The sequence below is a fragment of the Danio rerio genome, chromosome 6, assembly GCF_049306965.1.
Source record: "Danio rerio strain Tuebingen ecotype United States chromosome 6, GRCz12tu, whole genome shotgun sequence".
Lineage (NCBI taxonomy): Eukaryota > Metazoa > Chordata > Actinopteri > Cypriniformes > Danionidae > Danio > Danio rerio.
This window is the reverse complement of record NC_133181.1, coordinates 45,911,350-45,938,813: the sequence shown is the minus strand read 5'-3', so window position 1 is coordinate 45,938,813 and position 27,464 is coordinate 45,911,350. Positions and strand designations below refer to the sequence as shown.

At 33.9% G+C, this 27,464-nt stretch overlaps 1 protein-coding gene across 3 annotated transcripts in view; it reads right to left on the bottom strand.

The window, feature by feature from the left end:
• Positions 1–27,464, bottom strand: part of mitfa (melanocyte inducing transcription factor a) — a 43,415-nt gene that overhangs the window by 1,021 nt on the left and 14,930 nt on the right. The window contains exons 1-8 of one of the 3 annotated variants that reach the window (XM_021476774.3): positions 5,890–6,019; positions 4,937–5,158; positions 3,499–3,594; positions 3,276–3,393; positions 3,029–3,121; positions 2,667–2,720; positions 2,474–2,549; positions 17–164 (exon numbers count right to left, since the gene is read on the bottom strand). In XM_021476774.3, the coding sequence (XP_021332449.1) occupies positions 17–164; positions 2,474–2,549; positions 2,667–2,720; positions 3,029–3,121; positions 3,276–3,393; positions 3,499–3,594; positions 4,937–5,158; positions 5,890–5,922 (840 nt within the window). In that variant the 5' untranslated portion in view covers positions 5,923–6,019. 3 annotated transcript variants of the gene reach the window in all.

The window sequence follows — 27,464 nt, the reverse complement described above, 5'->3', positions numbered from 1 at the left end:
TTATCGTTGGGTTTACCTGAATACGGAGCAGGAGATGTCTGTTTGCGTGTTCTAGTCTCTTCTGTCTGTTTTCCAGCTCTTTTGCTTTCTGCTGCTCTTTCTGCAATTTCCTAATGTAATCCACTGATGCTTTCAGGATGGTGCCTTTATTCCACCTCATGTCTCTGTGAAAAAGAAATCAAGACTGTTGATCTGTAATCATTACATTTTCACATATTGGTGTAGAATTGGATAAAGTATAAGATTTATTTTTCAGAGTAAAATTGATTGCCTATCATACATTCGTAACTCAAATTACAGAACAAGACGGGCAATAAAAGGTTATTGTATTGTATTGGTTATTGTAGGTCATGTATGTTTTTATCAAGAATCATTTTATACATGATGTCAAGAATCATTTTATACATGATGTCCAGATCGGATTGGGCGTTGACTTCCTATGTATATCATATATATTCTCATTATTTTTAAACATGTCTATAGTTATGCAATGGCACAGAGTTAGACCTCTTTCTTGACTTCACACAGAAACAACAACGTGTGCGGCATGACATCACTTTGTTTTAGACGCTATTGATTAAAATCAGACAAAGTAGAAGCTTGAAGCGGAAATCGCGAGTATGTGGTAAAGTCTACGTAGGATACAGATGTGGATACGCACTTTAATGTAGCATCATTTTTGTGACTGCATAACAATAATTCATATTTTTACAGGACTGGGATTTTTGGGTTTATGGTTGGGGTAGGGGTAGATTTTAATAAAATACAATTTATTGGGTAATTTAATAAATAACATAAATAATGCTCAGTACAGCTACTTTTTTTACATAACTGTGACGGTTGGGTTTATGGTGGGGGTAAGGGTAGAATATGATTAATGGAAAATTTAAAAAATAACGAAAATAAATCTTGTTAGCTTCCGGCCACAGCCATATCTGATCTAGCAACAATGGTCTTGAGGTATTATAAAGTTGATGACGTAACAAACTGTGAGATATGTAAAGTGAAGAATTGGTGTTATTTATTAGTTAATTATTCAAGCTATTTCACAGAAGTGCTCTGTGTGTTGACAGAGTTGTTAAATGTAAAAATAAGGTGAATTAAATAAAAAAATAAGGAACATCCTGGACCTGTTTCTTCGCTGTTCTTTATTTATTGTTCATGTATTATCCCTGCAGACACAGAACGTCAACATGACATCACATTGACGTTGTACCCCAATGTCATGAGGACGTTGGCTTTTGTTTGGAAATGAAAATCAGGTTGACGTCCGAACCCAAAGTCAGGCCAATGTCAATGTTTAATGTCCAACCTAAAATCAACCTAGATTGAATCAAATATCAACGTTTAATAATGTTACACCTTTATGTTGTGTGGACGTTACCACCATGACATTTATTAGACGTTAGATTATGGTTCCAACACAACCTAAAGTCAACCAAATATCAACGTAATTTAACGTCGTTATTGAACATCAAAATAAGATTGTCTTCAGACGCTGGCTAGACATTGTATTTTGGTCACCTGATGCACAACCTAAATCTAACCTAATATCAACGTCTTACGATGTTGTGTGCCTGCTGGGATTTATATCAGATTGGGTTTTAGTATTGGTACATACTCAAAATCAAATGACTCGGACTTAGACTCGAGGGCAAAAAAACCTTATCGGGACATCCCTAGTTTATAATATAATTGTTACTATACTGTACTATACTATACTATACTATACTATACTATACTATACTATACTACACTGCAAAAATTATTTTCTTACTTAGATCTTTTGTCCTGTTTTTAGTCCAAATATCTAAAAATTCCTAAATCAAGAAAAATTTTCTAAACAAGCAAAACATATTGTCTTGTTTTGAGAAATATTATGCCAATATTAAGTCAGTTTTTCCTTAAATCAAGCAAAATAATCTGCCAATGGGGTAAGCAAAATAATCTTAGGTCAAAAGAAAAAACAAGATTAATTTGCTCACCCCATTGGCAGATTATTTTGCTTGTTTTAAGGAAAAAATGACTTAATATTGGCATATTATTTCTCAAAACAAGGCAATATATTTTGCTTTTCTAAAAAATGCTTCTTGATATGAGAAATTTTAGATATTTAGACTAGAAACAAGACAAAAAATCTAAGCAAGAAAAGCATTTTTTGCAGTGTATACCACTAGATTTAACCTATTTGTCATCTAAATGTTTTTATTCATTTCAAATATAATACAATTTAGTATCATAATTTGTTCTTTATATATTTATTCAAATATGTAATTATTTAAAGAATATATCCATATTATAAATTTGATGATGATGGAACAATATTTATAATGTTTTCTCTATATATAAAATCACTTTTATTTATTAATCCATAATTTTATTTACCACAGGCACCAAAATGTAACATTTGGACTTAAGTAAATCAAGAAGTAGATCAAATTTGAATTTTAATAGAGTGGTTTTTGAAACTTACGGATCATTTGACTTGGGAATTAAAGTCCCCAGCTCCTTAATTCTGTCATTGATATTAAACCGCCTTCTTCGTTCAACTGCAAGGATGAAAAAAAAACGAGACATTATTATTAATAACTGTACAATAAACAAAATAAGATGTTTCATCACATATTTGAAATGTGATGAACATTTAATGTGATAATCAGACTCACTGAGGTTGTGGTTGTCCTTCTTTTGTCTCTCTTTTGCCAGGGCTCTGACTTCTGCTTCTGAAATGAATCATTGCATTAACTTCATTCATAACTGTCACAGTCAACTTCTCACTAAAACTACAAAACGAATGCACAGTTTCTTCCTTAGGATGCCTATGTATTCAAAAGTGTTGCTTTGCATAAGAAATTTGTGAAATTTATATACAAAGGCCATTTTGGTTTCTTGAAATGTATGTCAATGTAATTCCATATGTGCAACTTGTTGATATGCATCTCAGTTTATCAAATAATGTACCACACACAAAAAAGAATAACACTATTCATGCATATAGCCTTCATAGGCTGAGAAAAGGAAAACATACCTACTGGAAAGCCATCAGGTCTTTGATAAGAGTCAAACTTGCCACATGGTCCAGCTTTGTCCATTATGTGCATCATGCCCGGAGATGGAGTAACTATTGAATAATATAATACATCTTTGATTGATATTGTGCATTCATTACTGCACCCAATATGAACACTTCTATTCCTCAGCATGGTGAGCTTGGACATTTAAACTCAAACGTTATCGTAATCTCCAATGGTAAACAAGACAATGTGAATACATACCGGATAATTCCCTTTTGACGGCCGGCAGGCTTGAGGGGCAGGAGTTACTGATGGAAACTCCAGCTGGAGGAAGAGCATGATTGCTGTACATGTCCAGCAGGTTTGCTGAAACTGGAATCTGAGAAATAATAAATGATTATTTGCATGTGCTGATTGTTCAGGCTATCTTAACTGAAACAAATGTGCATGATACTAATGTTCGTATCATACTTAAGGCTTTTACCGTGTTTGTCATTTGAAGTCCTGCATCCATGAACCCAAGAATGTCATCACTGTAGCTTGATTCCAAACTTATAATGTCTTCAATTACATCGTCCATCTGTAACAAATTTAAATGAAAGAAGAATGTACAGTAGTTATTTGGTGTCATCTTGTAATTAATGCTTAGGTGCCAAAATACTAATCAGACCTATATCTGTATTAACCTGCACTCATGAAGGGAACCTCAATCCACACATCCATTATCAATCAGTCACAGACAAGATAGCATCTCTCTGAAGAATTAGTGAGAAAGTATTTAGACTTACATAACTTTTTTTTTTTTTTTTTTTTTTTGATGGCTAACAGGCCTCGGCATGCATGTTTGGTGTAGTTTTATTTTAACATCACAGAGTAACTATTGTATTTTTAATTGATAGTTGTTGTCTTTTGCTTTGATTACAATCTTAGGTAACTTGGCTGAGCACTCTTTTTTCTTTTGTTTTGAATTAAAATATTTGTTTTTATGCTTAACTTTTATATAGTTTACAGTGTCTTCTTTATGTATTTGTTTTATTAACATTTTTCAAATTAAACATGTACGCATTAATTTAGCAATTTTGGTGAGTGTTATTTGTTTTATTTGTGTTTTTTATTTTGAACTACTTTTGCATTGTTTCAATTCTTTTCATTTTCAATTGAGTTACTTTGAGTCTGTCTGTCTGTCTGTCTGTCTGTCTGTCTGTCTGTCTGTCTGTCTGTCTGTCTGTCTGTCTGTCTGTCTGTCCACCTACCTACCTTTCTGTCTGTCTGTCTGTCTATCTGTGTATCTATTTATGTATCTATTTGTCTGTCTGTCTGTCTGTCTGTCTGTCTATCTATCTGACCATCCATCTGTCCATCCATCCTTCCATCCATCCATCCATCCATCCATCCATCCATCCTTCTGTCTGTCTGTCTGTCTGTCTGTATGTCTGTCTGTCTGTCTGTCTATCATCTTTTTAAAATAAATTAATACTTTTATTTACCAATAATCTATTTAAAAATTCATGGTAAGTGAAAGGAAAAACATTTCATAATGCTAATAAAGCATTTATTTATTTGTTTATTTGCAAAAATAGATGTATCAGCTTCTTTTATCATTGGTAATTATGGTAATAAATGTTTACTGATGTCTAAATCAGCATATTATAACAATTTCTGAATATTAATACAGTGAAGAGTGGCAAAAAGATGCAATAAATGCTTATTTTTTTAAATAAATTTTGCTTAAATACATTATATATTACAAAACTTTTTTTTACTTTTACTGTATTTTGGACCAAATAAAGTCATAAATGACTTCTTTTAGACGTAAGAAGTGTTGAAATCACTGTTCTCACAGCATTTTGGCACCAATTTTTGGCCAAATGTAGAGCGTCACAATCATTCAACATTTATCATTTGCCAGTTCGTGCATGTACCTCTTTCTCACAGTTGAGGGTGAGAAGGGCCATAGGGCTGTTGGGAGCGCTGGCTCCGGGTCCCGGGGTCATGCCGTGCTCGGCGGGCTGGCTGGGGCCGGGCCCTGTGCTGGCCTGTGGGCTCAGCTTGGCTCCCAGTGCACTGGACAGGTAGTGCTTCACCTGCTGCCTCTGGCTCTGCTGGATGTGGTACTTCGAGGGGGTTTCCAGGTGGGTCTGAACCTGAATCACAAACAGAGATAACGCCAATAAGCTCACATTCTACTACTGCAAAAATATTACTTTGCATATCGCGGTATATTCATCTTAAAGTGGAATTATTGCAATTATGTTTAGTCTTGCAATTCATTAATGCTGTTGGATTGTATCAAACTAATTTAGCTATTTTAAGGCAATGACAAAGAAGTTTCTTATGTTTCTAATGTTATTTAAAGGTATAGTTCACCCATAAAATTTAAATGCAATTACAATTTACTCATGCTGATGTGATTCTACACCTTTATGAGGTTTTTATTACTTTGCTAAACACAAGAAGAGAATATCTAGCGATTACTGGAAACCAGTAGCCATTTACATTCTAAATTAAGAAGAAATATACAGTTGTACAAGTCAATGGCTACCATTTTCTAACCTTCTCAAAAAATATCTTTATGATCAACAGAAGAAAGAGACAGATTTAGAATAAATGGACAGTGACAAACACGACAGGTTTTATAATTTTGTGTGTGATATCCCTTTATTACGGCACATATGAATAATATTTTCAACAACACATTATATTTAAAAAAGATTAGAGACCTAATATGTTAAATCAGTATTTTATAACCGCTCAGTCTATAAATATCCAAGCATGCAAACATACAGAAGATTAAATGAATATTCTAATCTGCTTACGTCTTAATATGTGTAAAGCATATTTTTCTTCAAGGTTAACACACAAAATCCCATCTCACCTGGTAGTGACTGTACTCGAGCATCTCCAACATGTTCAACTATGTGTTAGCTTCAAAAAAGTATTCCCTTTGTGAATTTAGGTGATGTGCAAGAACTGACCAGTCGTCTTGGCCAGCTGAAGATGTCAATGCCAAAGAAAAGACACAAAATGTATTTAAGGGGGTGGGAGGGGATTGCTCTTCTCATATTGTTTTTTTTACCCAAACGATGAATTTATGCCTTTATAAAGTTCATTTGACGTCACCGGTCCGATTCGACAAAAGCCTCTTTGAGACGATGGGTTACTAGTGTCTAAACTGAAACTGGCTTACGGCTAACTAACGTTTCATCTTTAGTTCCACTCATCCTGCATAAAACATTGTTTGTTCTCAGCATCCGGCATACAATCACTAGCACTGTTGGTCTAAAAACAAGACAGTTTAAGATGGAGTTATCTCTGAAATGTTGAAGAGCAAAAGATAGGAAAGAGAACTTTGTTGTCTGATGGGCCTTTGGTAATTGCATTTTTTTCTTAAGAGTTGAAATATTGTGCACACGTATGTAAGTGCGCACAAACAAAATCACAGACGTACAGTTCATATTCAGAAGCCAATGGATTCAGACATGTACAGTCAAGCCCGAAATGATTCATAACCCAAATTCTGACTTAAAGTTTTGCTTCAAATGTAAATAAAACCTGAGAAAGAGTTTCTTTTTCTACAATGATGATTCTTGTACATCATCTTATTATCTTATATGTGTCATTTACAGTCAAAAAAACTAGCTGGTTGAATAAAAGTAACTTTAAGTCAGAATTTGCCAGAGGTATGAACACTTTGGGGCTTGATTGTAAGTCTTTTTTTGTTGTTGGATGTACTGGCACAATTATCATCCGAGTGAATCAGTAATTGTTGTGCATTTGCACAGAAGCCATAGAGATGAACTGTAATTATTAATGCTAACAATCATAAACAAAGTAGCATGCGCATATACTGTACTGATGTTTTTTTTTTTAAATAATAATTGACATAATCACTGGTTGTAATGTGTTAAAAATGAGTCTGCCTTAACCCAACTTCCACTCTAAATTGTGTGTTGATGCTCATTTCACAAAAGGGCTGAATTACGATAGAAAAGATAAGTCAACAGTTTGTTGTCTCTGCATTGTTTGAGTTGACTACATCTTGAGCAAATGTAGCTATTGTAAAATGTGGATGAGTATGTGGTACAGAGAACCATCTCGTCAATGGAGTGGAAACTGCATTAACATAGAGAGATAGAGAGAACAGCTGTGTCTAGGCATGGGGTATAAGATTCTGATGGTATGATAACCTTTGATAAAAATATCACAGTTTGATGGTATTGTGATTGCCACTCTAAAATATATTATTTTTTTAATGTCTTAGTAAAAAACAAAAACTTTAAACATAATATATTTTATTTTGAGAAACATTAAAAAAATATTTTGGAACAGAAAACATGTGAAGCTTAATAATTTCAATGAATGATCGACTTCTGCTGTCTTCATTAGTTTCAAAAACAGATTTCTTTACAATTTAAAAAGCATTTTTGTATCTCTTTTCTGCTGAAAATGCTGTTGTCCTAAAAAAACAAAAAAATTAAAAATAAATAAAAAATCTTAAATATACCTTAGGAACGGTATAGCAGAAAATATTGGTGGTTTTAAACCCTTGACTTTTTCAAACCGGGGTATACCTTGAAAACGGTTATCGTCCTATGCCTAGCTTTGTCAACAACCAAAAAGCAACTTTATTAACATCTAAAGGCAAGTTTAAAGGCAACATCTAAAACAGAATGAACGGTTGGAGTTTAGTGAAGTTTATTTATAAACTAATTTCGAGAGAATCACGTGCTTATGACTGACTACAGCTGGTCCCACATTAACAAAACTTCACTGGTCCAAGTCTCTAACAGGCCAGTCACTGGTTCTGTGTGGAGTTTACATGTTGTCCTCGTGCTCGTGTGGATATCCCCTGGGTTCCCCGGTTTCCTCCTACAGTCCAAAAACTTGCGACATAGGTGAATTGAACAAAACCAAATTAGCATAGACAAGATCCTAATCAGCAGAATATCTCTCCGTAGCAATCTCTTATTCGCCATTAGCTATAAATAGCAGGGAAGTTCTCGAGACCTACCTAAGCTCAAACTCCCTTTTAGCCCTGCAAACGAGAAGGATCCCAGGGCTCGAGGATCTTATAAGCTCAGGGCTCTCTCCTGGGACAGCATGCCAAACAAACTTTATAATCAATCGTCAGCTAAGTGTGAACTTTTGAAAGAATGTTGGGGTTCATTTTGACTCAGATAAATCAGGGTACTGCTGTGTACTTTGAGACTGCTATGCTGAATAAACATCTTCACTGAGATCTTTCAGAGTCCTCATTTTTTCTTAAAAATGTACAGTAGCTATTCAATTAATCCAAACACAAATTTAAACCTGCTCAGCTTGGGATATTTTATATATATATATATATATATATATATATATATATATATATATATATATATATATATATAGAGAGAGAGAGAGAGAGAGAGAGAGAGAGAGAGAGAGAGAGAGAGAGAGAGAGAGAGAGCGAGAGAGAGAGAGATGATAGATAGATAGACGGACAGACAGACAGACAGACAGACAGACAGACAGACAGATAGATAGATAGATAGATAGATAGATAGATAGATAGATAGATAGATAGATAGATAGATAGATAGATAGATAGATAGATAGATACTTTTTCATTATATAATCTGCATTTGTTAAACCCCAGAGCTGTCAATGGTTTAAAACCAATACAACCTGAGACAGCTCTGAAATCAATGCTCTTTTCATTTATCAAGGAGACTTTTTTTCCCACGATGATGTTTTTTGTGAATCATCTTATTATCTTTTAGGAGAAGTTGGTGTTATTTCTGCTCAAAAGCAAAACTTGCTAGTCGAATAAAGGTCATTTTAAGCCAGGACAGGAGTATGAATAATTTTGGGCTTGATAGTAAGTTAAACTATAAACAATAAACAATAAAAATAAACTGTAATTATAAATGCTGACAATCATAAACAAAGCAGCATGAGCATATACTGTACTGAAGGTTTTTAATAATAATTTACATAATCATTGGAGTTGTGATGTTTTGCATGTTTGCACATGCGTGAATGCGTAAAGTAGGTATTCAAGTAATCCAAAAACAAATTAAAACCTGCTCAGCTCGGGATATTATATATATAAGAAGTGCCTCGGGTACTTTTTCATGTCATAATCTGAATCCGTTAAACCTCAAAGCTGTCAATAATTTAAAAACAATACAACCTGAGACAGCTCTGAAATCAATGCTCTTTTTCATATATCGAGGAGATCAAGTAGAAAATCTTTTTTTCCCCCCACAAAGATGCCTTTTGTAAATCATCATATTTTATTTTGGGAGAAGCCGGTGTCCTTTACAGTCAAAAATAAGACTTACTGATTGAAAAAGGTCATTTTAAGTCAGACTTTGCCAGGAATAGGAATAATTTCAGGCTTAATTGTAAATTATCAAAGGACAGCATTTTTTGTTGCTGACACAATTATCCTCATAGGAGTGCATCAGTAACTCAATATTTGTGCATTTGCACAAAAGCATAGAAATAAACTGTAAATAAAAATGCTAACAATCATAAACAAAGTAACATGCACATGAAGTTTTTTAAAATAATACAGTAATTTATATAATCATTGGTGTTGTGATGTTTTGCATGTTTGCACATGCGTGAATGTGTACAGTAGGTATTTAAGTAATCCAAGCACAAATTAAAACCTGCTCAGCTTGGGATCTTTTATAAGAAGTGCCTCGGGTACTTTTTCATGTCATAATCTGAATCCGTTAAACCCCAGAGCTGTCAATAGTTTAAAAACAATACAACCTGAGACAGCTCTGATATCAATGCTCTTTTTCATATATCGAGGAGATCAAGTAGAAAAACTTTTTTCCCAAAATGATGCCTTTTGTAAATCATCTTATTTTAATTTGGGAGAAGCCGGTGCATGTCCTTTATAGTGAATAATAAAACTAACTGACTAAAAAAGGTCATTTTAAGTCAGAATTTGCCAGGAATGTGAATAATTTCAGGCTTGATTGTAAGCCATTAAAGGTCAGCATTTTTGTTGGATTTACTGACACAATTATCCTCATCGAAGTGCATCAGTAACTCAATATTCGTGCATTTTCACAAAAAAGCATAGAAATAAACTGTAAATAAAAATGCTAACAATCATAAAGTAACATGCATATGAAGTTGTTTTTAATAGTAATTTATATAATCATTGGTGTTGTGATGATTTGCATGTTTGCACATGCGTGAATGTGTACAGTAGGTATTTAAGTAATCCAAGCACACATTAAAACCTGCTCAGCTTGGGATCATTTATATATAAGAAGTGCCTCGGGTACTTTTTCATGTCATAATCTGAATCCGTTAAACCTCAGAGCTGTCAATTTTTTAAAAACAATACAATAGGAGAATAAGTAGAATAGTTTTTTTTTCCCACAATGATGCCTTTTGTAAATCATCTTATTATATTTTGATAGAAGCCGGTGTCCTTTACGGTCAAAAATAAAACTTACTGACTGAAAAAGGTCATTATGATAAGACAAAGTGCAGAAATGTGCATTAGGCACTTATTTAATAATTGTTTGGTGTCTCATTACAATTATACATTGCCAAGAGTCAGAGTACATTGCCATAAGTCAGAATTTGCTAGGAGTATGAAGAATTTCAGACTTGATTGTAAGTTATTAAAGGACAGCATTTTTTGTTGGATGTACTGACACAATTATTCACATTGGAGTGCATCAGTAACTCAATATTCGTGCATTTGCACAAAAAGTATAGAAAACAACCTTAAATATAAATACTAACCATCATAAACAAAGTAACATGCACATGAAGTTTTAAAAAAAATTAATTTACATATTCATTTGTGTTGTAATATTTTGGTTGTTTGCACATGCATGAATGCGTACAGTAGATATTCAAGTAATCTAAACACAAATTAAATCCTGCTCAGCTTGGGATCTATTATATATAAGAAGCGCCTCGGGTACTTTTTCATGTAATAATCTGAATCCGTTAAACCTCAGAGCTGTCAATAGTTTAAAAACAATACAACCGGAGACAGCTCTGAAATCAGTGCTGTTTTCATATATCAAGGAGATCAGGAAATAATAATAATAATAATAATAATAATGTCTTTATTTCTGTACATAATGAGTCATGACCTATTTTATTGTACTCATAGGACAAGTCAGAACAAGTGCTATTGTGCATTCAGTAGTCAACTCAATAGCAATACCTTTGTGATTGAAAAGAATACTGTACAAAAGGCATTTAAGGATAAGTCGCCCATCAAAGCAAATAATCTCACCAAATCATATTACATATTTTACAGATTATAAATATATACAGTGAGAACATTTACTTTTTTGAGTGAAATATAATCTAGACAGTCAGACAAAATAAATATAAATAAATAAATAACAGGACTTCCTTTGACTTGCTCACTTTTAAAGTGGTTTCACAAGCCTCCTCCCCTGTTCTAAATATTTCCAGAGTCTTTTGAATGTCTTAAAAACAGAGGAGTAATTCAGAGATTTCTGTGATGAAGAACTCACATCATCGGTCTAAGCACGTGTACGGCTGACATTCACACAGGGAATATAGTCTGTGTTCAGTGATCCTGAGATTAAACTGATTCTGATTATAAGAAACATTAATTATTTACTTGGAATGATGTCCTGGTGTCTATTCTTTTGATACAATCTATAAGCACTGGTTAAAAAATCCTCACAACCTGTCAATTTTACAATCCATCCAAATTAAGACTTAATGCAGCATTTCACACCAATTATCTATTTAACTTAAAAAGCAAAGCAAATGATCCAGCTGCATGATTTATTACATACTGTTATGTGCTGACATGTTGCACCACCACGAGACACAAACACGCTGAAACCTCCCTTCTGGTCAAATATAGGGACAGTGTTTGTCCCCACAATGTGAGGATTGTGCATTTCCAAGATCCCTGCAGAAAAGGGAAGAAAAATCCTGCATTGTATGGGTATATTTTTATGGGTAAATAGATTGTGGGTTAAACAGTTGAGTTTTCGATCTTCGGGTCTGGCTGGGGAAATTTTAGCTTAGCTTAGCATAAGTCAGTAAATCGGATTTGACCATTAGCATCTTGCTCATAAAATAGATAAATAAATAAATAAATAAATATTGACAATTTTCCTATTTATAGCTTGATTCTTCTGTAGTTACATTGAGAATTAAGACATTATATAAAGAAAATAAAAAGCAATTTTGCAATATGTCTAGGAACTCTCATTCTGGTGAAATAATCAAGAGCTGTTTCTCAATTGCAAGAACGCTGAGACCAGACTTGCCAAGTTACCTCGGATTAACAAACTCGGGAGACTGTGAGAACAGAGAATGCGTCCAGTAAGAAATGGGATGCTGCGTTCTTCCTGATGGTCACATGACCTTTATACATTTTAAACAGAAAAGTATTTAAACATTACAGCAGTCATACAACGATTTATTGTTTGTCCCCTTCTCACAATATATACTTTGCATAGAGACCTTACAAATATATGTTGCACGATACAAATAAAGCGGATTTTGATATGAATTTCAACAAATAAACACCCTTAATGGGTTCATACCTTCATAAAGATTTTCATGTTAATGTTTAATTTTACCATTTCATATAGGGAAACTCCTAAGTCAAATAAGTTATATCTCTGAACCTAATATTAAACCTATATTAAATTCTGCGTGTTTCCCAGAGATGCGTTGCACCTGGAAGGGCATCCGCTGTGTAAAACAAATGCTGGATATGTTGGCGGTTCATTCCGCTGTGGCAACCCCAGATTAATAACAGGACTAAGCCAAAAAGAAAATGAATAAATGCTGCGCTTCCCACCTCCTTTATTCCACAGCAATGACTTCTGGGACTTCTCGAGTGAGTTCAGTGCTCAAATCTGCATCGATGTATCCTGAATATCAAGAATGCATCCGGTGACTTTCACATCTCCTCCATTTTTTTTTTTTGGTCTTGAGTTTTGGAACTGAACGTTGACGATTAATGATGACGTTACACGAGAACACAAGGATGCAAGAACGCTGAGGGCCCATTCACACAGGGCATCAGCTTTAACAATTCCTATTCACTTTAAATGTGTGACGTCAAGCATTGCTGAATTCAATTGTGGCTCTGTCGGTGCTGAAGTTGGGACTTTCTTAATTTTTCAAGCGTCATTAAGATCGCTGAATGCAAATATCGCAGCTCAGACAGTAGCCAATTGCTGACTAATTTCATTGGCTGGCACTGCTATGATGATCACGTCAGCCCCAACTTCAGACACGTCCTCTGTCAAGAGTTGACGCTGAAGCCCTGTGTGAATCAGGTGTGAAGAACTCATATTGAGAAATATGCCAAGGAACTTTGCTGCTGTACCACGGCTGCAGCAAATTATATTACGCAGCATCTGAAAATAATCCCCATTTAGGTAACTAGGTCTGCGTTTTAAATAGGAACACTGTTGAAACTCTTTTCTTGACTTAGAGCGAGATGCTAATTGTCTAATCTGATTCAATTATTTATGCTAAGCTTAGCTAAAAGTGCTCCAGCCAGACCCAGAGTGTCACATAACCAGCAATCTGTTTCTGAAAGATCGCTGGCATACTACACATGTCATTCATGAACTACATATCCCAGCATGCCTTTGCACAAACCAGTCACCATTAATCACACACAGCTGAATATCGTCATCATCAATTGTTTGGACTATTGATACACATTGCACACACCAGTCAATGCGGAATCTTTGTTTGTCAGTACCTGTATGGTTTCAGTGAATGTCGTCCTGTTTAGTTTTTCTAGTTATGTTTTGATGATTGTTTTGTAACTTTTTGTACTTTGATCATCGCTTTGTTTTTGGATTTTTCGATGCCCTTCTTGATTTCTGAGTTCTTGTTTTGTGACCTCATTTGTTTTTGCCTGCACGAATAATCTTTTTCATTAAAAATTGCATTTGGATCCAACCTCTTGTCTTCGCTCCCTTGACATCTGGTGACACAGAGACTGGCGGAATAGATTCAATAATCGTAAAACTCAGATGTTTAACTCAAGGTGACTTGCAAAATTAGCCATTTCTTTAAAAAAGTGAGTGTTGCTTTAAAGCCAAACTTATTCAGCACAGCTTTTGAGTAACTTTTTCCACCTTTTAATTGCTTTAAAGCTTTATTGATATTCCTGTATTGATCAAGCAGTCCACTATTTATAATGTTTTAATTTGTAATTAATTTGTAATTAATGTGTAATTTTGTTTTGTTGCTGTAAAGCACTTTGGGCAGCCCTTTGGTTTAAGCAAGATACTAAATAAATAAGGTTTGTTGATTGATTGAAGGTGGCACGGTGGCTCAGTGGTTATCCCAATTCTGGGTGCTCCAGTTTCCCCCATAGTCCAAAGACATGCGCTATAGGTGAATTGAATAAACTAAATTGTCTGTAGCGTATGAGTATGACTGAATGTGTATGCCAGTTTCCCAGTACTAAGTTGCGGTTGGAAGGGTATCCGCTAGCTTTGTAAACATATTCTGGTGTAAACATAGTTGGTGGTTCATTCCGCTGTGGTGATCCCTGAGAAAATAAAGGGCCTAAGCTGAAGTGAATGAATGATTGATTGAACATACACAAGTGGTAACAGTTGGCTATTTTATATTATATCATGGCACTTTATTATATTTTGCACTGTTTTTCCAATTAATAAAAGGAAATGGCTGATATTTCACACAGTGCATGCGTATACATGTGTGCATTAGTATTTAAAGATAGTCACACTTCAAAATATCAGTCACGTGTGCATCCCACAGACAGTCATGTCCTCTAGGCCTTAAATCTGTAGTCATATCAGAACTCTCTTCTATTTTTTTTTCATAACATAAGGGAAAGTCTTTGTGCTTTTCTTTACTCTCACTATCTGGTACTATCCTTCGTCAGCTCAAAACCTTTGACTTCAATAAAGAGTTGCTGCTGAAGAGAAGCAGTATTCTCTGAATGCCTACAGCTACTGCATCTATAGAGGGATTCAGGAATTTTGAGCAGTTTTATCATCTTTCCACAGGAGAGTGGCTGAAGGAGGTGAAAGTCAATAGTCACCCATGTCCTTGAGGAATTAGTGACATTTTGGTGACGACTTGAGGCTTGAAGTCCAATTATATTGGGTGTTTGTTGATTACAAGTAGATGTTCGTATAAAACAACTGAGTAACACTACTTTATATACAAATATATTAAGTTTATTAAATAAAAATAAGAGGTAATTATTATCTGTGCATCTGCACAAGAGCTTCAGGCTCATGTTACTGCTTTTTTTCTTTCTCCTTTTCTAACTGTTCTGTGAAAATGTAGTGGCTCCTAAAATCAATTCATTCATTGACAAAATGCTTCGATCCACAGCAAAATAATCAATCTTAAATAGCCTGAATGAACTCTGGAGCGGTTGGTTCATATAAGGAAGCAATTCAACCCAAAAAGTAAACTAAGCAATATTTATAATTCATAACAGTACATAAAAGGAGCACTATGTGGTTCTGTGAGTGAGCCCATTAGTTAATGCATCTGAAAACAAAGGTGCGCCTCTTCGTCTTAAAATACTGTGTAATTGTTTTTCCTCTGTCCTGAAGAAGCCTTGACTCTTGCTCTAACTGCATTAGAAATTATCATTTATCATTATCATTTCAAATCGAAATGGAATTTTCACAGTATTTCCTATAATAATTTTTCTTCTGGATGAAGTCTTTTTTGGGGGAAGAATAAAAAAAGTAACATTTTTTCTAAACAAGTGTAAGCTTAATGTTGGTAGTCTCCTTTAGAAATATATGGTAAGGTAAGAAAGTTTATTTATATACTACATTTCATACACAGTGGTAATTCAAAGTGCTTTACATAAACAGGAATAAAAGAGACATGTATAAAATACAAAAAAATAGAAATAATAATAGATAATAATAAACAGATTAAAATGTGTTAAAACAGGGTTTAAAAAAATGAAAAAGAAAAGAAAAACATAATAGCGTGATCTGTTGGACGTAGCTCAGTGCTCATTTTAGTAAAGGCACAGCTAAACAGATGTGTTTTCAGCCTTGATTTGAATGTGCCTAATGTTGGAGCACATCTGATCATTTCTGGAAGCTGAATCCAGCAGCGAGGGGCACAGTAGCTGAAGGCCGATTCACCTTGCTTTGACTATGTTGGGAAAATAACACTGTTAAACAACACTTGGGAAATATTTTTAAAATAATAACATATCTGGTCTTGTTTGAAACTTTCTGATTTTGGGGGAAAGTCTTCAGGTGTTTTTCTGCTTTTTTTTTATGAAAAGACTTAAACCCCTTAACAGCACTGTTTCCTGACAGAATATGTTCAATTAAATTCATTATAGGCTGATAGTGTAGCCTTTGCAACTTTACTGGCAAGACGACTTATTCTTATGAATTGGAAGTCAGCAGCTACCTCTTCTTATCAGCAATGGGTTTCTGATTTTTTACATGCTCTTAGAATGGAAAAATCGGTTCACAATAAAACAAAAGCCTGAAGATTTCCAGAAAATCTGGAGCCCTTTTCTAAAATAAATTAAAGAAACACCTTTATCTTAATTGCATTTTTTTCTTTGTATAATTGTTTAGATTTATTTATGTTATTTACTTATTTTTCCCTTCTGCTTGCTTTTTTAATATTTTTCATGATTTCACAGTTACAGATGAAGCATATTTGGCATGCTGTCCAAGGAGATCCCTCTAAGCTCGGAAAAGCACCCCCCCCCCCCCCCCCCCCCCCACCAACTTGTGTCATTCCCCTTATCAGGAAAGAGAGAGACATTGGGGTTCGAGTGAAGTGTCTGGCCCAGCCCCAGAATGCTCAACCCCCCCAATTGATGTGTTAGAATGGCTGAAACGTCGATGCATGCTCCTCCCGAAATATATTTATAAAACAACACTTATTGTCTTTAAGTTATCATATGTGTGTATATTTTTGTGTATTTATGTGGCATATTACCTTATTATTTACACACTTTTTGGTGTATAATTATGTTTTCCTGATAATTTATCATTGTGTGTGTGTGTGCGTGTGTGTGTGTGTGTGTGTGTGTGTGTGTGTGTGTGTGTGTGTGTATGTGCGTGTGTGTGTGTGTGTGTGTGCATGCATCAACATGGTGTCTGACTTAAGATGAACCTAATAAAGCAATATATATATTCAATCAAATTGCATGAAGATGACTTATATATATATATATATATATATATATATATATATATATATATATATATATATATATATATATATATATAAATCATTTTCATGCAATTTTGAAATGTTGCCCTGTGAAAGTGAAATCCATTTTAAAAACTGAAACAAATGATGTCTCTGTTTCTGAACAAAGCAAACCATCTATAAGTCTAAAGTTCCCACTCAATGAAAAGAGGGTCTGATAAAGTCCAGCTCAGTAATTATTATTGGAAAAAAATTCTTGAGATGCCTTGGGGATAGGGGGTCTGGAATATGCGTTCTATGAACTAGCAAAGTACAGCAAATTGTTACAGCAAAAGCATGTGTGATACGCCTTAATTTGGGTCTATTTTAAGGTCTATCAAAATGCGTTCAATTGGATTCATCAATTCCTTAAAGATTTTACTGGATAAACGTGGGACAGCCTTATAAAACTGCACTATAAGAAATGATGGGTTCCACGCAATTCCTTGATGTTGATCGAATAAGTCAGGGGTGTCCAAACTTGGTCCTGGAGGGCAGGTGCAGCTAAGTTCATCTCCAACTTGCTTCAACACACCTGCCAGGACGTTTCTAGTATATCTAGTAAGAGCTTGAATACCTGGATCAGCTGTGTTTAATTAGGATTGGAACTTAACTCTCCAGGACATTGTCCCTCCATGACCAAATTTGGACACCCCTGGATTAAGTTAACTAAATTGTTTTTACAAATTTAAGTGGATTAAACATAAAACAATTAGGTTGTCACAAAAACAAATCTAGAATTGTGTTGATTCAGCTTATTTTAAATAAGTAGGTTGAACAAGCAGCTAATAAATAAATAGATTTGAGTGTACAAACTAGGAAAAGGGAACCAAAAGCAACCCATAAGGACTTTGGATTTAATTAAAGCTTTGTAGTAAAAGCCTGTCAGTCTGAGTCATGTGATTTGGTAGAAGGGGACAAAGATTTGGTTAAAGACTGACAAAGCATTCCCAGCAAATGGTGTGCAAAATCTTCTTCACATAATCTTGATTTTGTTCAATAATATTATCTAGAAACCAAACGAAGACACTCAAATCACTTTGAGATATAACTCACAGTATTAATTCTTATTTGTTCTTATTTTGCTATAAAAATAAATCTATATCATAGTTGCAACTGCATTAAAGAAGAGCTGATATTTACGCTCTGATCCTTACTAGCATGGTCACATAATCAGCAAATGTCTATAATGTTGTGTATGGTGGTGGCTAAAAGAGTGATCTTGATAGATTGGAAGTCCATTCTACCATCTACTTTTCATAAATGGCTGACTGAAACGGTTGCCACTCTTCAGCTTAAAAGAATTTGTTTTGCTCAGAAATCAGAATTAAGTAATCAGGATTTGTTTATTGTTTATGCTTACGGTTAGGTTTATGCACTTCTACATGATTGTTATCCAATTGTTATTTCCCTCTGATCTTTTGAATAATTTACAGTAATGGTAGGGATTAAGGGCAGGGAATAAGTAACCAGATAGCAAATGAATGTGGGCCACTTTAGGCAGTTATGCACTACTTGTGGTCTTCCTTTATCCCAGACAAAATGAATGTGAGCCTGAAGTGGCCCACCTGTACAATGGTAAAAGGGGGCCAAAGATTACAATTAATATATGGGCTATTTAAAGCAAAGATTTGGCACTTATGGCAAAATGTCATTTGAATGTGAGCCTAAAGTGGCCTATGTGGAAAATGGTAAATTTGGCCCAAATAACAGAAGACAAATGTGGGCGACAGTTGGCAAAATGTGGTCATTTAAGGGTAGTCCTTGGACTTGTGGGGGAATCCGGAGCACATGGAGGAAACCCACTCGAACACAGGGAGAACATAGGAACTCCACACAGAAACACCAACTGACCCAGCCAGGGCTTGAAAGTGTAGGGGAGTTTTTCAAAAGCTGACATTCGTCCTAACTGTGAGATCCACTTGAAGATCGGAGAACTACTGGAAGATTTTCAGTTTTTTTACAATCACCCGTCTGCCTAGCATGATACAGCTCTGTATTTACTGTGATTTGGCCTTATTCATGAGGCTTCTTAGGGATAGGGGTCACCAATTATGCATAAGCTTGGCAAAAGTCATACTGGGTCTGCAATATCTTTACATGGTATTCATGCACCTCTCTCCAAAAATATTGGACTTCTGACATTGCCATAATTGGATTACATTTTCTAACAAAAATTATGTTCCAGTATTAACATAGATAGAGAATAGAACAATTACATATAAAAATCACACACATCTATATGTTTTTGCTTTAAAAACTTGAATTGTAGGGTTTTTCTAACAAAGTTAAATGCAATAATATTGTGTGCATTTTACAATACAGAGACACCTAATTCACAGTACATTATCACCATATTAAAAACACATTTTCATTTATTTTCTGATGTTTATGTAGTCCTAAGTTTTGATTTTCACAGCTAAGTCACAACTAAAATAATGCAACGCAAAGAAAAATGCTTGAAAAGAGCTACGCACAGCCTGAAACAAAAGAAAAAAAAGAAAAACAAACACTATCCTTTATATGCCATACTTTGCTGACATTAAATGATCTGTAGCCATAAGTTTATAGTAAAATAAAACTTTTATGTCCATTAAGACCATAAAAGATCAGTTAGGGGGTCAAAGTTCAAAGACTGATGTGCTTCACTTCAAATGGTGAAAGTGGGGAGAGAAAAATGATCTGAACCACACACAAATGTGCATGACCAACATCCAGCTTGTTTAAGACAACAGCCACTTTGTATGGATGAGAGAGGGTTTGTATGTGTGCATTCATGAATGTGTGTGAGCTTGAATGGTGCATGTGCACATACATGAAAGAAAACGTGAATGGGTCAAACACAAAACTATGACATTTATATGGTAAAACTCATTCAGAAACATTGAAATAAACTCAAATTAGTTGCTTTAGGAATATTTATTCGATGTAATCTCTAAAACTATCCATAAAGAAATCCCTGTTTGACCTAAAATTTGTATTCTTGATCTTTTTCCATCTGCTTTATCTCTGAAAACATATGAACAGAAGTTTGTAAACCTGTGTCTATTGCATGCGAAGCGCCTGATTGCCATTCACTGGAAAAGTATTCATGGTACATCTTTGTCACTCTGGATTAAGGAAATGTCCTCTTGTTTGGCAATGGAAAGACTAACTTACTCAATCAAACAAAAAATGCACATATTTTACAAGATTTAGGAATTCGTCCTTCATTTTTTAGATAAGAATGGACTGAGAACTGAATAACACCAAACAATGTGATCATGTGTAAGTATTTAACAGTTGACTGTGTTTATATGTGCACTGTGTTTGTTATGACCTATTTGATATATTTTTCACTTTCATTGGAATGTATATGTGTTGAACAGTCATTGTCTTGATATATATTTATTATGTAAAATATTGATTTTTTATTATTATTTTATCACTATTATTATGTTTTTTGCATGTATACACAGTTGAAGTCAAAAGCCCTCCTGTTTACTTTTCCCCAATTTCTGTTTAACGGAGAGAAGACTTTTTCAACACATTTCTAAACATCATAGTTTAATAACTCATTTCTAATAACTGATCTATTTTATCTTTGCCATGATGACAGTAAAATATATTTTACTAGATATTTTTCAAGACACTTCTATACAGCTTAAAGTGACATTTAAGGGCTTAACTAGGTTAATTGGGTTAACTAGGCATGTTAGGGTAATTAGGCAAGTTATTGTATAACAATGGTTTGTTCTGTAGACTATTGGAAGAAATAGCTTAAAGGGGCTGATAATATTGACCTTAAAATTAAAAAATTAAAAACTGCTTTTAATCTAGCTGAAATAAAACAAATAAGACTTTCTCCACATGCACTCAAAGAAAAAAAAATTTTTTTTTTTTTTGCTTGTTCAAACTACTGATTTAAAATGAGTTGAAACAACCCAATTCTTGAGGTTTCATTGGGACAACTACATTTTTTATGTTCAATCAACATAAATTTGTTAAAAGTTTTAAGTTAACTTAATCAAATTGACTTGGAACAACATAACATTTTGAGGAACCCTGCATTTTTTACAGTGCAGAAGAAAAAACATTATCAGACATACTGTGAAAATTTTCTGTTAAACATCATTTGGGCAACATTTAAAAAAGAAAAAAATTTCAATGGGGGTGAATAATTCTGACTTCAACTGTGTATATTTTTATGGCTCTGTTGGGATGGGGTGGGTGTTCATTTGTTGGTATTTGGTTACTAATACAGCATATATCTATCACATTTTTCTAAAACAATAAAAGTAAAAAAAAAAAAGTTAGTAGCTTTAAATTTTCACAATGTAATTTACAATTCAATTTTTAATCAATGTATTTATTATTTTGACAACAAATAAAAGATTAAATCAAAGTAGACTCACATTATCCCGTCAGCATTTTCAGTCAATGTAACATCCAAATGTTACCTGTGGTCCGTCACTGACTCAATAGGTGCAGAGAATAGTGTCTAACAGCCGTATGTGTATATGTGTAGACTACCCTGTTGCAAAATATGGCGAAAAGTCCTACATGACGGTAATAGTTTGATTAAGATGTTGACATGTCTGTAACTTCAATAATGCCTCTTAAATCGGCATAATCCACATATCTTGATTTAATTTCTGATTTGTTAGATTATGACCTGGTAACATGGTAGAATCTTAACCAGAGTATTGTCTTATTCATATTAAAATTTGTTTTCAGATTATTGGTGTCCACTTAAATGTACTCATTGACTTCCATAGTATATGTTCTTTTGTGTTTAACATAAGATAGAAAGACAAAGGTTTGTAGCAAGTAAGGGGGAGTAAATTATGACAGGATTTAAGTTTTTGGGTGAACTATCGCCTTTAGGCACAGCCTAAAAAATGAAATGTTTATAATGAGTTTATATAAATACTTTACTAGACTTGAACAACCCAAAGAAACACAATTTGTGTTCTTTTAACTTATCCGTTGTGTTGTTCTTAACACAGGGAGTGTGTTTTAAATTGTCTTTTTTTCACATGCAGTGAGATGTTAATGGGCACCTATGATGAAAATCAACTTTTGTAAGCTGTTTGAACAGAACTGTCCGTATGTATAGTGTGTGTACTGTCATATTAGATTGATATGAACCCAACAAGTCTCTTTTTTTAAATTTCCTGTCGTTAAAATAGGACCCAAATCCTAGTGATTTTGAGGCCCACCACAACGTGACAGAGGAGTGCAGTTTCCCCACCCACCCATTTTTGCAAATAAACTGGGATTAAAATATCCCCTCTAACTCTGTGATTTTTATAAGTGTTATACACTTAAAACAATTTTAAAACAGAGCATGTTTGTAATAAAGACAGAAAAATTTATATGTAATTCTTAACCGCTATTATCACCCCAGCCGCATGGTGTCAGTAAACGCTAGTGTGTGTGTGTGTGTGTGTGTGTGTGTGTGTGTGTGTGTGTGTGTGTGTGTGTGTATACTGCAAACGGCATTTTGTGAGACTCATCATATCAGAAAGGCTTGAATAGACTCTGCCACAAATATATGAAATAAACTTACTTAGTAGTTTTGACTAATGAGCTGTATTTCAGCTTTATGAATGTCTGTCTCTGTCACTGACTGCTGTTTATCTGTAGTAATGCATCATAAGAAGCAGACAAAAACAAAAACAGCTACAAAAACAGCTACAGTATACTCATGCACCAAAATGGACAAATTGTAGAGGCTATAATAAATAATCTGATAGGTATTTTGAGCTGAAAATTTACAGACACATTCTGGAGACACCAAAAGCTTATCTTACATCTTGTAAAAGAGGCATATTTACAACAAACATTTGAAAGATTATTCAAGCATCACGGTACAGCCACAAAATACTAATTCATTGTCTTGATGTTGACGACACAAAGGCTCAGAGGTTAGCACTATCGCCTCACAGCAAGAAGGTCCCGGCTGGGTCAGTTGGCATTTCTGTGTGGAGTTTGCATGTTCTCCCTGTGTTCGTGTAGGTTTCGCCCACAGTCCACAGACATGCGCTTTAGGTGAATTGGAGAAATTGGCCATTGTGTATGTATGTGAATGAGTGTGTATGGGTGTTTCCCAGTACTGGGTTGCAGCTGGAAAGGTGGCCGATATGTAAAACACATGCTAGATAAGTTGGTGGCTCATTCTGCTGTGGCAACCCCTGATGAATAAAGGGACTAAGCCGAAGGAAAATGAATGAATTAATGTCTTTACGCTTTACCACAATGCTTCAAAGTTCAAACCACTAGGTTTTACCCAGTTGTAAGTAACACAAAAAGGTTTAAATGTATTATAAAAATAATAAAACCGATTATGATCATGTTTTACATATTTTAATAAGCACAAGTCAGAATAAGTATGCTCCGTTTCCACTCTGAATTATAACAGAACACAAGTTCACCTCTATTTTGACTTTCTATTTTCACAAAGGTTATTGGAAACATTAAAGTAGTATGGCTTTTAAGCATGGTTTATGGGTGGAATTGCTTTTAAGCAACCAAAAGCATGAACACAATTTTGAAATGGAGATTATACTATACACAAAGTGTTTATTTCTTTGTGTGTATGTGTGTGCTGCTAGCCTGCACTTACTGATTAGATGTAAGCCTGAGGCTGGTGAATTAGCATTTGCCTCTAGTGAAGAGACATTCACATTACGCATAAAGGGCCATGATGAAGATATGGGATCAGAGACAAAAGAGTGACTTTTTCTCCAGCCACATTCGTGCAATGTGCTTTTGGGCCTGTGGCAAGAGGCATTAACAAGAATGTTCCAGCGTCAAACCAGAATGGGCAACACTGGACGATTTACAAGAGACTACAAAAATGCACTTGCTTAAATGACAGACAATGCTGCTTATGTGTGCAGCTGGGCTACTGTCCCAAGTCAAGTCTGATATAAATTCATTAAAAGTCCAGTACGGCACGATTATGACAATTTGGGAGGGCCAGGGCCAAACTGAATACACAGTGTACCATAATGTGGGTGTTGAGAGCACAAATATTTGTCACGGTGTCAGAGGTCAGAGAGGCCACACAGGCCAAAAACAGCATGAATGATGACTTTATAGTGAGACACACATAGAAATAAAAGACAATTAGTCACTCTTGTGAAAGTACACAATACGCTGCTCACAAATCTAAGATTATCCTGCAGATCGGCAGATCATAGATAGTAATGAGGCCAATGCCAGTGAGAGGATTCTTCACAGACTAAAGTAAGATTAAACCTCATTCCGTTCATGTAAGACTGATGCTATATTCAATCATTATGAAACATTCAACATAAAAAAACACTTTTTAGCGTTAATAATGTATTTAAGACAGGAGAGCAACACACATTTCTAGTGATAAAACTCAAAAAATGTTTTGTTTAAAGCCATTAGGGGAAAAAAATCTAATATAGCTATAAAAAATAATAATTAATTGTAAATTTTCAAGGTTGGTGTCAGATTTTTTTCTCCCCATTTCAAACACACATTTGGAACTGAATCTTTTTCATAAGCATATGCAGTTGTCAGCCACAAATCAAAAGGGATTTAAGAATTTAATTAAATTATGTTAATTCCAAAGTTTTTAATACTTTTAATTTATATTTCTGCAATATATATACAGTTGAAGTCAGAATAATTAGCCCCCCTGAATTATTAGCGCCCCTGTTTATTTTTTCCCCCAATTTCTGTTCTGTTCTGGGAAGATTGTTTCAGCACATTTCTGAGCATAATTGTTTTAAAAACAAATTTCTAATAACTGATTCATTTTATCTTTTCCATGATGACAGTAAATAATATTTTACTAGATTTTATTTTATTAAAATAAAGGGTAATTAGTCAAGTTATTGTATAACGATGGTTTGTTCTGTGGATCATCAAAAGAATTAGCTTAAAGGGGCTAATAATTTTGTCCCAAAAATTTTTTTTTAAATTAATAACTGCTTTTATTCTAACTGAAATAAAACAAATAAGACTTTCTCCAGAAGAAAGTCTTCTACCAAGACGTCCCGGTCAAGACAGGCAGCATAGGACAGAGTTACAAAAAAAAAAAAAATTACAGTACATCACAATACATAAACACATGCAAAAAATAATATCAACCATACTCAATTATTAAAACATGCCCACTGTTCTAAACTGACAGTCTTTAAAATAGCAAGAAATGGTATGTAGTTTATCTTGAAGCTCATTCCATATATTTTGGAACATATTTAGAGAATGCAGATCGACCTAACTCTGTGTGAAAAAATGGCATCTTAAGTAAGAGTATATCTGCTGATCAGGTATTGTAAGTATTTGAACAGTACTCCAACAAACAACAGTTGAAGTCAGAATTATTCGCCCCCTGTTTATTTTTTTTGCCCAATTTCTGTTTAACGTGGAGAAGATTTTTTCACCACATTTCTAAACATAGTTTTAATGACTCATCTCTAATAACTGATTACTTTTATCTTTGCCATAATGACAGTACATAATATTTGACTAGATATTTTTCAAGACACTTCTAAACTGCTTAAAGTGACATTTAAAGGCTTAACTAGGTTAGGGTTATTAAGCAAGTTATTGTATTACCATGGTTTGTTCTGTAGACTGTCGAGAAAAAAATACTGAACTTTAAGTGGCTAATAATTTTGACCTTAAAATGGTTTTAAAAAAAAATAATTAAAAACTGCTTTTATTCCAGCTGAAATAAAAATAAATAAGACTTTCTCCAGAAAAAAAATATATATATTATCAGACATACTGCGTAAAATTTCCCCGCTCTGTTACAGTAAACATCATCTGGGAAATATTTAAAAGAGAAAGAAAAAATTCAAAAGGGTGCTAATAAATCTGACTTCAACTGTAAATACTGTGGCAATTTACCAACTAATGCTTAAAATAATAAAAACTAGGAAATGTTGTTTTCTCCTTAATTGTAATGAGGTCCAGTCTTTCATTTTATATAAATTACAGTCATGTGTGCATGTACTTGAACCAGGGACAAATTTTAAGGCACTCTGGTAAACAATATCCACATTTTTAAAAACATTCAGAGGTGCGTGAATATAAAGTATATCTCCATAATCCAATATGATAGAAGTGTACTCTCAACTAAAAGTTTTCAAACTGCAAACCATTTTTTTAAACGAAAATAAAAACCTAATTTTGGTCTCAGTTTTTTTTTTAAAGGCTATCAATATGAACCTTACCATCAAGACAGACACCTAAAGATTTATAAGATGAAACTTTCTCAGTCTGTGTGCCATTCAAAGTTTTAATTTTAAAATCGTGTATTGAGCTGCTGATCTGATATAATTTGGGTTAAACTGAAAAATATAATATGAATGCTTTAAATCAACAATTCGATAACACTTTACAAAAATGTTGTTTTAGTTAATGTTAGTTAATGCTTTTACTAACATGACCAAATAATGAACAATACACTTATTACAGTATTTGTTCATGTTAGTTCATGTTAACTCACTGTGAATTAACAAGCATGAATTTGGATGTTAAAAATGCATTATATAATGTTAAATTATGATTAACCCCTGTGTACTGTTTAAATTTACTACCTTTTGTCCTATTTTTCTATATTGAAAATAAGTAATTTTGTGCGTTTATATTTTACCAAATCAGTGACATTATTTGTGAACTCAGCAATTAAAGAGTTTAAATCCTGTGTTTTTTTTTACTTTATTTTTATTCGTTTTACGGAACTATACAGTTAGTGACAGCAGCAGTTCTTAAAATAATAATAATAATAATAATAATAATAATAATAATAATAATACTATTATTATTATTTTATTATTATTATTATTATTATTATTATTATTATTATTATTATTATTATTATTATTATTAACAACAAGTAATGCTACCAGTAAATAAAACAAATTGCAAAAAGACACATACACTGTTTGTCAAATTTCGAAGGAAACAGCTGTCCTGTTGCCATGTTCAGATATAGTAACAGATGCCCATCTTTGTTTAAAAATATCCAATTTCAATTGAAGTAAAGCAGTCGTATATTCCATTCTATATATTGATTCAAGTTTTTCCACCACTGTGTTGGAGGGTGTGGCCTCATCCAATTTATTGTTGTAGTCTTTCTTGCACTAAGTATATGTTGTAAAAGAGCTCTGGTTTTTACTATATACATCAAATCCTGTGATTTTATGAACAATTTAGTAGTTTTGATCAGGACTGAGGTTGATTTACCGATTTATGCAAAAAAAA